Source organism: Rhinoderma darwinii, chromosome 3, assembly GCF_050947455.1.
Source record: "Rhinoderma darwinii isolate aRhiDar2 chromosome 3, aRhiDar2.hap1, whole genome shotgun sequence".
Taxonomy (NCBI): Eukaryota; Metazoa; Chordata; class Amphibia; order Anura; family Rhinodermatidae; genus Rhinoderma; species Rhinoderma darwinii.
The window spans coordinates 248811140-248825439 of record NC_134689.1 but is presented as its reverse complement, the minus strand read 5'-3'; the positions used below and the strand labels follow the sequence as shown (position 1 = coordinate 248825439).

Genomic DNA, 14300 nt, shown 5'->3' with positions numbered 1-14300 from the left:
CTCCCTTAAAACAGTTACTGGTCGAGAAATGTATTCTAGACTTTATTAACGTGAAAGTCTTGTAGTTAAAACCACCAGACAAAATACAGTCAGGCGGGTATTCCAGAGTCTTCCTGACTCCAAAGTCCCAGAACAAGTGAAGAAAAATTATAGACCTGAGTTTTTTTGAACAGATTCATTCAGAAAAAGATGTTCTATATGGAAACCATCCGGTCTGCCTTAAGACTTTTGGAAGAGGGAGACGACTTATCCAAAATAAAATTTAAAAAAGAGGTGTATTTATATGTCCCCATTCATGTGAAGCATCGAAGATTTCTATGAATCGCTGCCTGGATAAAAGGATGCATCATCTGCAGTTTCTCGCTCTCCCTTTTGGGATTTCGTCAGCCCCTCATACTGTCACCAAGGTTATTGATGTAGTGGTGGCTAATCTGAGATAGAGGAATAACAATAGACCCATATCTGGACGATTGGCTGGCGAAGGCCAGTTCAGCAGAAACTCTCAGAGCTCATCCAGACATCATCTTCATGCACATCCAGTCACTAGGATGGATCCTCAAGCGGGAGAAAGCCCACATTTTTCCGTCCCAAGTAAAACAGTTCCTGGGGTTCATACTGGATACCAGTGCAGGACCATCTCTCCTCTTATGAAGAGATTGAATGGGCTCCTAGAAGCCATAAAAGATCTAAGGTAGCCCAGACCAGTTTCATTCCGTCAAATTATTAAAGTACTGGGCCTCGTGATAGTAGCCAGCGAAGCTGTGGAATGGGCAAAATGGCACATGTATCCATTACAGCAGGAAATCCTGAAGAAATGGAACAGAGACCTAACCACTCTGGATGACTTACTGTAGTCATAGTCTCCAGAGAAACAAGGAACTCCCTGAGGTTGTGGCTCTGTGTAAAGAATGGCAGATCATTTGCTGCCCCTATGTGGACAGAAATAGTGACCGATGCATTCTCAACAGGATGGGGTGACCAAATGTAAGGCAGATGGTGAAGAAAACATGTCACCAGCAGAGAGGTTATTATCATCGAACCTCAAGAGACATGAGAACAGTTTGGAAAGCGCTACATTGTCATCAATCCATCCGGGCTGAGCTGTCAAGATCAAATGAGGCGACGTGACTACAATGTCCTATATCAACAGTCAGGCAGGTACGTACAAGGTCCATAACCCTCATAAAAGTGGAACCAATCTGTATGCGGGAGGAAACTTACCTACAGCAGCTGACAGTTGTGCACATCAAGAGGAGCCAAAACACCCTTGCAGACAAAGTCACAATCTGCCCCTCCCAGGGGAATAGTCTCTGGATCAGAGTATCTTCTCACAGACAGTGGAACACTGGGCTTATCCCAAGGTGGACCTGATGGCCACTCCGGAGAATACGGAAATAACACGTTATCGTTCCCTCCTCAAGAGAGGCAAACCATGGGCTTTGGACGCTCTCTCCATTCCGTGCACTTTCCACCTAGCAAATGTTATTCCGCTCATTCCAATGATCCCAAAGGTCTTACAAAAGATCAAATGGGAACGGTGATTGTCATTTGTCCTTACTGGCCCAAGAGAGCCTGGTTCACTCCTCTGATGACCATGTGCAAAGGGATATATTGGAAACTTCTACATCTAGTGACTCAGGATGGCCGATGTTGTATTCATCTTGACTGTCTCCAACTGCCGAAATAAATGTTAATAGCCCCCTTCTAGCAAGCTCTGGACTGTCTGAGGCAGTCATCAATATCCTCCTTCAATCATGAGGCGCTGCAATCAAAATAACGGACCGGAGGATTAAAAGAGCCTCATCTAAATAACGCAGCGAGAACCAGGTACACTGATTTTGTCCTACAGTCCAGAATATTCTGGATTTCCTGTAAGAGGGTTTTGATAATGCAGAACTCTGCCCCTTGATGGTGCCAGGTTTAAGGCCATGATCAGCTGTTCTAGGGAAAATGCTTCCACCGGAGCAACTTCAACAGAGAGTCGTCAAGGTGGTTGAGAGGATTCCTCCTGTTGTCACTGACCGATTCCCAAATGGGATCTTTGTGTCCTACTAGACCAACTCCGTAAAGCCTCATAAAACATTTGTCTCTCAAGGTCTACTTCTTAGCAGCCATAACTTTAGCAAAGCACATTAGTGAGAGCCAAGCTTTGGCTACCATTGACCCCTACTTGATTTTCCTTTCTGTTCCTAAAGTGCCCTCTTTCCACAATATAAACAGTGTAAATAATGTTGGCAGCACATCCCTGGTTTACACCAGGAGATGTGCTGCCAACAACAATCATTTTCAGGGCAGCTACAAGGCGACTTTGGCCACGACACAGGTTGCGATTGCAACATGATCGTCACAAAGAAATACAGCAAGTTTGGATTTCTTGAGACTGTTGTGTCGTAGTCTAAGCACCCTACGAGTCACAACACAGCCACTCTGACTTATTACCTGCGATGCAGGCAGTGCGACACAGCAAAAATTGGCCGAAAGATCTGTCGCGGCCAAAGTTGCCGTGTAGCCCTAGCCTAAATTAGCAGACGTACGAGCGTTAAATCGTTTGTTGAACGAACAGATAAATGTGCATAGGCACAGAGAAGTCCCAAATTTCCCAGCTGCTATCGAATTAATTAAAATATAACTTTTAATGTTTAGATTAGAAACAAATTGGAAACAAGTTGCAGTAAATAAAGTAAATAGTTGTACAATAATTGTTTGATTAAAATTTTTCTTCAGAGCTGGTTAGTCTAACGTTGGAGATCTGGAGTATATTAGGATCTCAATGTGTCAGGCATGGACGGCAGCTGCAGACTGCTCGGGCAGCCTCTATTATGACACAGTGGTAGGATTAATTTGTTAGACCAGCAATGATTTTAAAAAAGAAGAAACGCTAGCCCCCCCGACATGTTTCACTGCTTCAGCAGCGTCCTCAGGGGATAGCCCTGAAATTATCCCCTGAGGACGCTGCTGAAGCAGTGAAACATGTCGGGGGGGCTAGCGTTTCTTCTTTTTTAAAATCATTGCTGGTCTAACAAATTAATCCTACCACTGTGTCATAATAGAGGCTGCCCGAGCAGTCTGCAGCTGCCGTCCATGCCTGACACATTGAGATCCTAATATACTCCAGATCTCCAACGTTAGACTAACCAGCTCTGAAGAAAAATTTTAATCAAACAATTATTGTACAACTATTTACTTTATTTACTGCAACTTGTTTCCAATTTGTTTCTAATCTAAACATTAAAAGTTATATTTTAATTAATTCGATAGCAGCTGGGAAATTTGGGACTTCTCTGTGCCTATGCACATTTATCTGTTCGTTCATTAAAATTATCCCTGCCAGCTGCTAGGGTCTCTACCAATTTTTTTTAAATCGTTTGTTGGCTGATCACAGCCCTGATTACACAGGGCAATGACTAGGAACGAGGTTTGCCCATATATTTGCCTGTGTAAATGGACCTTTAGTTGTTAATCGCCCAGTTTAAAAGGGCCTTATCGAGCGGACGAGTGTTCATAGAACGCTCGTTGTCGATAATTGCCCTGTGTAAACAGGGCAGCGAGCAGCAGATGAACGAGCAAATGCTCGATAGTCTACGGATAGTATCGTTTTAAAAAACTAAAATATCATCGTTGTTGGCAGCACACGTCCTTGTGTAAACAGGGAAACGCGCTGCCGACATAATAATGGATCGAAGTAACGACCGCTCGTCCGCATCTATAGCTCCGTGTGACAGGAGCAAACGAGCGCCGATCAACGATGTCTTGTTGATCGACTCTCGCTGCATCGGCCTATTGTCGGCCGGTGTAAAAGGCCCTTTATAAGTACACGTTGAGGCTGTTAGACTAGTAGGTTTTATGTAGCCCTGCCTTTAATTAAGATAATTGTTATCAGCACTATCGTTTTATTAGGATAGAATCCCCATTGGTGCAGCTGCTTTGGGCTAAAGGAAAGAGGATTTACAGTAAGCAAAAATAATATTTTATGTAAGAAAAGTTTTTTTAGTTTTTTTTTATTAACTCCTCATAACAATAGCAATTTAGTACTTGGACTGAATACTTGTGTTACTTAGGAGTTCAGTGTCCATCCTACTGCTTACTGAATAAGTCTGTTCACTGTCAAATGTTTAATTTCGACAAGTAAAGAGTAAACTGGTGGAACAGTGGAATGAAAGTCAGCAATTTCAAGGCTATGATAATTCAAAAAATAAATACAACTATATGTGTACTTGACTTTAGTCTCTCTGCCAGATGAATGTTAATAATTACAATACATCCATCTGTTCTCACCGTGTAGAAGCCCAGGTTTCTGAGAAGTGTCTTCATCAGGATCTCAGCCAGGTGAGTGTCTGGATGGCTGGTTTGAGAATTGTAGCTCGGGTCTGTGCTTGAGCCATAAGAAAGAGGCAGGGATGAGCTGTCAGAAGAATCAGAGGGGGAGCTGTATCCCAGTAGAGATGCCACATGTGTGTGATCCTGCAAGCTTGTTAGGATGATATCCAGCTGCATTCTCTGTAGAAAACCAAAACAACGACAGAAAAGGTTAAGTCTTCAATATCTGAAACGTTTAACAATTTCAGCCAAATCAGGCATCCAGATTACTTGTCACATAGAACGCATCTTGCGTTATATATAACTGCAGTTTATCCGCCAAGGACTGAATGATTGATTTAATAATCTTCCTAGAAAGCTGACGGAAAATACAATGATGTATTTTCCCCTGTGTGCTTCAATTCCCAACCATTTGAAAAAACTCTGGATGTGAACAAGAATGTTTCCATTCACTGAAGGCAAGCAGAGGCTGAAAACCTGTCCCAATCACACTCTGCTCTCAAAGTTGCACGGCCCCTTTTGGACATGATCAGGACAGATTTTTAACCTATGGATCTGAACAATAATGTTACATTTGCTTGGTCCACAGTGAAAACTAGCATGCACGAAATATATCTCAAGTAGAACTTTTATTTTAGAAAATACTTTTAACCTATCATAGTGACAGGTCAGACGTTTTGATTTGAGTGGTCCTGGTTGCTAGAAAGAATGGGTAGATGGATAACTCCCTGGAGAGGAGTGTCCGGGCTAATATAAAATCTATAGACCATATTTGGGGCAGCCAGAAAAGGCAGATCAGAGCCGACAGGGAACAGATACTGCCCCTTTCAATCTATTGTTTTGCAGTGTCTCAGCATGTGGAACTCCAATCAAAACCAACGTCAGAAGCATTTTAAACTTAGCAAGGCTTTATAAAAGGTTGAAAAGCATGAAAAACCCTTAAAATGTGAGATTTGTACAGTATAAGTTTTATAGTTCAGCTGAAAAAACAAAAAAGGAAACTCATACATTAAAGAACGATACATAGAACACCCCAATATTATATTCAATTGAAAACCCAGATACCTGGCCCTTGGAGAGACTTTCCCATCTATCAGGCCCCTGAGGCAAGAGAGAATGCAGTAACTCCATCCTTTCCCGTAAAGGAGGCAGCAGCATGGTTGCTCCAACTGAAAGTGTCTCAATCACAACCTAAATATAAAAAGATAAGAGACAATAATCTGAATAATTCACTCATCTTTAGTTACCAATGTAATCTAAAATAACATAAAAGCTTGAATGAATGAATGAATGACCAATATATTACCTCCTGAATCTCATCTGGAACACTTGCGTCCATTAACCGAAACAGTAAGTTGCGAAGAGGGCCAGCTTGACGACCCAAGATGCTCGTAGCAACTCCGCCAGCTAAAGCAAGGGCTAGATGGTTTGAGAGCATTTTCAGGCACAGCTTTAGGAAGTGATGATGTTCTCTTTAAGAAATCAATAGTGACATAAGGTTATGAAATATGAAAAAAAATTGACAGTTATTAATGGGTTTTCCGGGCTTTTTATTCATGGAGACTAAGAGGGCTTTCCAATTACATGTGTTAAAAAAAATGCTCTCCTGCCCTACAGCACACACTAAACTGAACACTGCTGTTAACATTGCAGCGGCAATCTAGTCTGTACATGCCCTCCTCACTGTCTTTGCAATGTATAGGACACCCGTACATTGAGTGACTGTGTCCCTGCTTCGGACGTGTTACATACTAACAGCCTAGAAAACCCCTTTAAAGGATCAGTTCTGTGCAGTATGATAAAAAAAGTAAAGATCACAACCCTTATAACCTATTCTACTGAAGTAAATTTTATACAAAGCTGAAGCAAAAAAGTTAACGCAAATGAAATAAGTCATCAAACCAACATTCTTCATTGCAAAAGATTCTTAGCTGATAAACAATTAAAATGACATAGCCATTAAAGCACCACGTATACCTGGATGACGGGAAAGGCGAAGGAGGGATGTCACTATTTATCTTCTCACAGTATCGTTCCAAGAAGGATCGCAAATGGAAGAAGGTGCTCTCTTCTAGATCAACACAGTAGGGACGATGCCATGCAACCACTTGTCTAGAAGGGAGCAGAGGTGCTAGATGGCTGAGTAAGTTCAGAACAACATTAATCAATCATTCATCAATTATTACACTTTGTAAATAAAATAAAAAGTTTTATATTAACCCCTTCCCTCTTTGGCCATTTTTGACCTTCCTGACAGAGCCTCATTTTTTAAAATCTGACATGTTTCACTTTATGTGGTAATAACTTCGGAATGCTTTTACCTATCCAAGCGATTCTGAGACTGTTTTCTCGTGACACATTGGACTTTGTTACTGGAAAAATTTGCTCAATACGTTCAGTATTTAATTGTGAAAAACAACAAAATCTAGCGAAAAATTACGAAAATTATAATTTTTTTAAATTTTAATGTATCTGCTTGTAAGACAGGCAGTTATAACACACAAAATAGTCACTAATTAACATCCCCAATATGTTTACTTCAGATTTGCATCGTTTTTTGAACATCCTTGAACATCCTTTTATTTTCCTAGGACGTTACAAGGCTTAGAACTTTAGCAGCAATTTCTCACATTTTCAAGAAAATTTCAAAAGGCTATTTTTACAGGGGCCAGTTCAGTTGTGAAGTTGCTTTTAGGGCCTTATATATATTAGAAAGTCCCAATAAGTCAGCCCATTTTGAAAACTTCACCCCTCAAAGTATTCAAAATAGCATTTAGAAAGTTTCTTAACCCTTTAGACATTTCACAGGAATTAAAGCAAAATAGAGATGAAATTTGTGGAAAAAAATGTTTGCAGAAATTAATTTTTAATCCTTTTTTTGGTAACAGAAAAATTTACAGTAGAAATGCAAGTCAATATTTATTGCCCAGGTTCTGCAGATTTAGGAAATATCCCACATGTGGCCCTAGTGTGGTAATAGACTGAAGCACCGGCCTCAGAAGCAAAGGAGCACCTAGTGAATGTTGGGGCCTTCTTTGTATTAGAATATATTTTAGGCACGTCAGGTTTGAAGGGCACTTGCGGGGCCAAAACAAAGGAAACCCCCCAAAAGTGACCCCATTTGGGAAACTACACCCCTCAAGGAAATTATCTAGGGTTATAGTGAGCATTTTGACACCACAGGTTTATTGCAGAAATTATTGGAAGTAGGCCGTAAAAAACTTGAAACCTACATTTTTTCAAAGAAAATTTCGATTTAGCCAATTTTTTCACTTCAACAAGGACTAAAAGGAGAAAAAGCACCGAAACATTTGTAAAGCAATTTCTCCAGAGTAAAACAATACCCCACATGTGGTAATAAACGTCTGTTTGGACACACGGCAGGGCTTAGAAGGGAAAGCGCGCTACTTGGCTTTTGGTGCTCAAATTTAGCAGGAATGGTTTGCGGAGGCCATGTCACATTTGCAAAGCACCTGAAAAACCAAAACAGAGAAAACGCCCAAAAACTGACCCCATTTGGGAAACTACACCCCTAGAGGAATTCATCTAGGGGTGTAGCAAGCATTTTGACCATACAGGTGTTTAGTAGAATTTATTAGAATTGGGCAGTGAAAATAAAAACAATCCTTTTTCTTCAATAAGACGTAGCTTTAGCTCAGAGTTTTTCATTTTCTCAACAAATAAAGGAAGAAAAAAAAAAAAGGGAACACCAGCATTTGTAAATCAATTTCTCCCGAGTACGGCAATACCCAATATGTAGTCATAAACTGTTGTTTGGGCACACAGTAGGGGTCAGAAGGGGAGGAGCGCTATTTGGCTTTTGGAGTACAGATTTTGCTGGATTGGTTTCTGGTCGTTATGTCGAATTTGCAAAACCCCTGTGGGACCAAAACAGTGGAAACCCTCCAGAAGTGACCACATTTTGGAAACTACACCCCTTAAGGTATTCACCTAGGGGTGTAGTGAGGATGTTAACCCCGCAGGTGTTATGCAGAAATTAGTGTGCACTCGATGTTGCAGAGTGAAAATTAGATTTTTTTTCCAAAGATATGCCAATATGTGGTGCCCAGCTTGTGCCCCCATAACAAGACAGCCCTCTAATTATTATGCTGTGTTTCCCGGTTTTAGAAACACCCTACATGTGGCCCTAATCTTTTGCCTGGACATTTGACAGGGCTCAGGAATGAAAGCGTACCATGTAAAATTAAGGCCTAATTTGTCGATTTACAAAGTATTGGTTCACAACTGCAGAGGCTCGGATGTGAAATAATAAAAGAAACCCCTGAGAAGTGATGCCATTTTAGAATCTGCACCCCTCAAGGCATTTATTAAGGGGTGTAGTGAGCATTTTCACCCCACAGGTCTTTTCCATAAATGATTGCGCTGCGGATGGCGCAAAGTAAAAATTCCACTTTTTCCCTAGATATGCCATTTCAGTGTCAAATATGTCATGCCCAGCTTGTGCCACTGGAGAGACACACCCCAAAAATTGTTAAAAGGGTTCTCCCGGGTATGGCGATGCCATATATGTGGAAGTAAACTGCGGTTTGGGCACGCTGTAGGGTTCAGAGGGGAGGGAGTACCATTTGGCTTTTGGAGTGTGGATTTGCTTAGTAGAAGATTTGTTTTAGTATTGCTGGGGACTCAGTTTATAATGTGGAGGCACACGTAAGCTGGGCAGAGTACATCAGGGGCATAGTCAGGTGGTATAATAATTGGGTTAAAAAAAACAACCTGTAAAATAATCCATAGATGTGTGTTACGCTGTGACACAATCCTTTCTGCACAGGCCGGTGTCGCTCTAATAAAGGTCCTTTCTTATCTCCTTTTGGTCCACACTCCTTACCTTTGCAGTTTGGGGACTTTTGCTAGGAAATCTTGTCCTGGTATAATACGGGCGCCCTCGCTTCCAGCAGATATGTTTGGGTCCTACACTTCCTGGTTCCTTAATTTTAGGGCCTTGATAATTCGCCTCTTGAAATAGAAGAGACGTTCCCCTCGGGCCTGCACAATTGTGTATTTTTTATTTCCTGACTTACGGAAGCCTTAACTAATTTTATTTTTTCATAGACGTAGTGGTAGGAGTGCTGTTTTTTTGCGGGATGGGATAGTTTATTGGTACCATTTTGGGGTACAAGCGACTTTTGAACACTTTTTATCTTATTTTTTGGGAGGCAAGGTGACCAAAAAACTCGAAATTCGGGTATAGTTTTCTAGTTTTTTTTTATACAGTGTTCACCATGCGTTATAAAGTTTCATGTTAACTTTATTCTGCGGGTCAGTACGATTCCGGCGATACCAAATTTATAGAACTTTTTTATGTTTTACAACTTTTTGCACAATAAAATGACTTTTGTAAAAAGAATGTATTTTTTCTGTCGCCAAGTTGTGAGAGCCATAACAGTTTAATTTTTCCATCGACGGAGCTGTATGAGGGCTTGTTTTTTGCGAGACGAGCTATAGTTTTTATAGGTACCATTTTTGGATACATGCGACTTTTTGATCACTTTTTATTCCAATATTTGTAGGGCAAAGTGACTAAAAAAAACAAATTCTGGTAGTTTTTTACGCTGTTCACCGCGTGGAATAAATAACATAATATTTTTATATTTCAGGCCGTTACGGACACGGCGATACCAAATATGTATGGTTTATTTTTATTTTTTCAATAATAAAGGACTTAATAATGGAACAGGGAGATTGTGTTTTATTTTATTACTTTAAACTTTTATTATACACCGTGTTCCAAATTATTATGCACATTGGATTTAAGTGTCAAACATTTAATTATTAGTTTTTCAATTAAACTCATGGATGGTATTGTGTCTTAGGGCTCTTTGGATCATTGTAATCAATCTCAGACACCTGTGATAATTAGTTTGCCAGGTGTGCCCAATCAAGGGAAAACTACTTAAGAAGGACGTTCCACATTATTAAGCAGGCCACAGGTTTCAAGCAATATGGGAAAGAAAAAGGATCTCTCTGCTGCCGAAAAGCGTGAAATACTGCAATAACTTGGACAAGGTATGAAAACATTGGATATTTCAAGAAAACCCAAGCGTGATCATCGTACTGTGAAAAGATTTGTGGCTGATTCAGAGCACAGACGGGTTCGTTCAGATAAAGGCATAATGAGGAAGGTTTCTGCCAGACAAATTAATAGGATTAGGAGAGCAGCTGCTAAAATGCCGTTGCAAAGCAGCAAACAGGTATTTGAAGCCGCTGGTTCCTCTGGAGTCCCGCGAACCTCAAGGTGTAGGATTAAGATGGACTTGGACACACTATAGAATGGGTAGGGGGGTGGATTACCCCAAAATATACCTTTGAAAAAACCTCCTCCTTTATGCAGTAATATTTGGAGCTTTGCATTTACTCTGCACAAAACGTACACAATGTCAGTTTTCTCTCACAAAAGAGAGCACATTTTTAGCCTTTAAATTTGTCCTGTGTGTATGTTTTGCACATTATTTTAAACAATATGAAGTAAAAGTTATATTTTATAAAGCTCTATCATTATTCCAGTGATTCTTTACTAATTCTAAATAGAGTATTTATGCTATAAAAAACCTTTGGTGGAAGGAATAAAAATACCACCTGACATCTCCTCCAGAGGTTTGCAAGTTTGCATAAAGCTATTATTCGGCCACCCCTAAACAATGCTCACAAGCAGAAACGGTTGCAGTGGGCTCAGAAATACATGAAGACTAATTTTCAAACCGTGTTGTTTACAGATGAGTGCCGTGCAACCCTGGATGGTCCAGATGGATGGAGTAGTGGGTGGTTGGTGAATGGCTACCATGTCCCAACAAGGCTGCGACGTCAGCAAGGAGGTGGCGGAGTCATGTTTTGGGCTGGAATCATGGGGAGAGAGCTGGTAGGCCCCTTTAGGGTCCCTGACGGTGTGAAAATGACCTCTGCAAAGTACGTAGAGTTTATGACTGACCACTTTCTTCCGTGGTACAAAAAGAAGAACCGTGCCTTCCGTAGCAAAATTATCTTCATGCATGACAATGCACCATCTCATGCTGCAAAGAATACCTCTGTCATTGGCTGCTATGGGCATAAAAGGAGAGAAACTCATGGTGTGGCCCCCATGTTCCCCTGACCTCAACCCTATTGAGAACCTTTGGAGCATCCTCAAGCAAAATATCTATGAGGGTGGGAGGCAGTTCACATCAAAACAAAAGCTCTGGGAGGCTATTCTGACATCCTGCAAAGATATTCAAGCAGAAACTGTCCAAATACTCACAAATTCAATGGATGCAAGAATTGTGAAGATGATAGAGAAGGGGTCCTATGTTAACATGTAACTTGGCCTGCTAAGTTTTTTTTGATTGAAAGAGCTTTTGATTTCTGTAAATATGACCTCCTGATGCTGCAAATTCAACAAATTACCATTTTAGTTCTCTTTACAACCTTTAAAATGTTTTGATCTCTGTTGTGCATAATAATTTGAAACAGTGCATTTTGAGTTTTTTACTTCTAAAAAAAAAATCTGCAAACAACTTAAATGCAAAGATCGGTATTGACCGCTGCATTTAAGGGGTTAATGGCGGGTATCTAAGCTAATTTCGGTCCCCACCATTACAGCCGGATGTCAGCTGTAATACACCGCTGACATCTGGCGATGATGGCACTGAGCTGATGTCCACCATTTGTCGCATGGGTATGGCAAAATGTGGCAAGCACTAGCTTTCAATGACGTAGCCATACGTAAAATGTCGGGAAGAGGTTAAAAAGACCAAGCCAGATTTCTATTCTCTTAAGCTATTTTTGCCACCGTGGAAACAAAAATTGTGCTCTCTCCATTATCCACTAAAGGCTAGGTTCCACTTTGAATATGTAAATACGTTGCATTAATTAGTTTACGGTTTCCAAGTTGTAGACTGTATTATAGTTCGGAGGGTGAACGCAGAGGACTCTACTTGTATACATCTATGGGTCAGTATACTGGTCTCATTATTTTATAGCTATTTGTTATATCCATTGTGGATGATTATCATGGCTGTATGCTTTGGATAGGTTTAATCTATGTGTTACATGCTTGGGTGTGCATGACACTTACTCCATTTACACACCAAAATGATTATGTGCATCAACCAGAGTTAGTTGTTACTTATTCAAGTATTTCATCAGATATTTCTTGCTTGTGATGTCTATCTGCCTCCTTAGGCAATTTATTTTATCCTGTCTTATATGTTCATGTCTTTTTAATGTGGGTTTTTTCAGCTTCAATTCTAAATAAAGATTATTTTGTATTTTCACAAAATTATGCTGTCAATGGCTTATTGTTGATACCTTCCTATTGGTAAATGTTTTATAGTTCACATTTTTGCTGGTCGCTATTGTTGACACCAACATACACCTCTACTAACTTAGCTCCTTTAATGCAGCAGTGAGCCAGTTAATGGTTATATACATCTGTACAGTGACTAGTATAATGATCATCCTTGCCAGAAAGGAAATCACCCGAACAAGCTCTATAGTCATAGAGCCAGCAAGAATTGTTAAAAGATTTCAGCTTTTAAGCGTGTAGAATTGTGAATGCAAATTTGGACTATAATACACACTGTAATTTAGTGCCAGCAAAAGTATAGTGTAGTATTTGCAAAGTTATCCAAATATTTTAATAGCTTAAGACTATATGTAAACCGGAAACTAGTGTTAAAAGGGGGATGTAAATCTAAACTAATCTCTATCCCAAGGTTCCCTGTCTAACTCAGAGAGGTGTGCAAGTCTCCTCTCAATACAATATCAGTATGAAAGTGTTTTCTGGACCCTTGAATAGCATTCTACATTTCTACCAAGAGAAATGTGTTTTACTGTGTTCCAATTATATCAGCCTTCTCTGAATTACATCTTATGGTGCAGAGTAATCTGTTGTTTCATTCCCGCAGCAATCATAACACGTCTGTGTCAACCCTATCCTAAACAGAAACCATTTGTGTTTACCTGTCCCTTGGCAGAGCGGTCCATGCCAGGCTGTGGGATGTACCTGCTGATATCTGCTGTATAGCCACTCCATCCAGTCCACTCACTTTTTTTGGTTTAGTAATGGGGCCAGTTGAATTACCCTGTCCACACTGCCCCATAGAATTATTGCCCCATGCATATACTTCATTATCTGGAAATATAAAGGGTTGTACACATTAAACACTATGGTATGCTGACAAAAAACAAACAAAAAAACAACAGAGTATAACCAAATATATTGAGCATACTGTATTGTAACATAGATAGAATGCCCAGGATCAATTCACACTGCTTTTGCAGTGTACGTCGGAGGTATACGTTGGGAGGATTTCCCGCTGCAGACAGACGGATCCACTGTATCGGCATTCAGTGGCATCTGTCGGCAATAGGCTCCCATGTTACATTTAAAAAAAAGGAAACATAACGAACAGTATAGCGTCTGCATAGAATAGCACAGCCGACTACGTTATTCCATACATTTGCAAAAAAAGTATACTAACGCATACCAGCCAGACGTAGACCGAAAGGTCAATCTTTCGGCCTTCATTAGGAGAATGGGGGGTCCCTATCGATACGCCTGGCGTATTTGCGCCAGGAGCAATGTAAATTCAGCCTATAGGTGAGTTTTTGTTAGGCAAATTATAAAGTGGGTGTGAAAGTGATTAAAATGTGTTTAAGTGATTCCAATTTTGCGTAAGCTCCAGCTTGTATATCTTACATCCCTCTTGTATTCTAAAGAATCCATTTAGTGATTAAGAAGTCGTGCTGACCTCGTATGCTTCTCAGCTATTAGTCTCTGAATTCTTGTCGCAGTCTAATACAAGAAATGTGTAATGACCTTGTAATAGTAAACGGTATGAGAAGGCCCTTTCATTGCAAGAGAAACCAAGATAGATAAGAATTCATTCTGACCTGAGAACAACGGCAGGTGTTGACTATCAGTTGGGACGATGCATGGGAATTATAGTCTTACATGTAAAAAGTCTTTCTTGCCTGTGATTGGATAACCT

The 14300-nt window shown here is 40.3% G+C and overlaps 1 protein-coding gene across 8 annotated transcripts in view; it reads right to left on the bottom strand.

Moving 5' to 3' along the window:
* HERC1 (HECT and RLD domain containing E3 ubiquitin protein ligase family member 1) overlaps positions 1-14300 on the bottom strand; it is a 180052-nt gene that overhangs the window by 138681 nt on the left and 27071 nt on the right. For all 8 annotated transcript variants that reach the window (XM_075857663.1, XM_075857666.1, XM_075857668.1 and 5 more), the window contains exons 10-14: positions 13270-13441; positions 6295-6429; positions 5624-5789; positions 5383-5508; positions 4276-4497 (exon numbers count right to left, since the gene is read on the bottom strand). In XM_075857663.1, coding sequence (XP_075713778.1) covers positions 4276-4497; positions 5383-5508; positions 5624-5789; positions 6295-6429; positions 13270-13441 — 821 coding nt within the window. The remainder of the gene's footprint in view (positions 1-4275; positions 4498-5382; positions 5509-5623; positions 5790-6294; positions 6430-13269; positions 13442-14300) is intronic.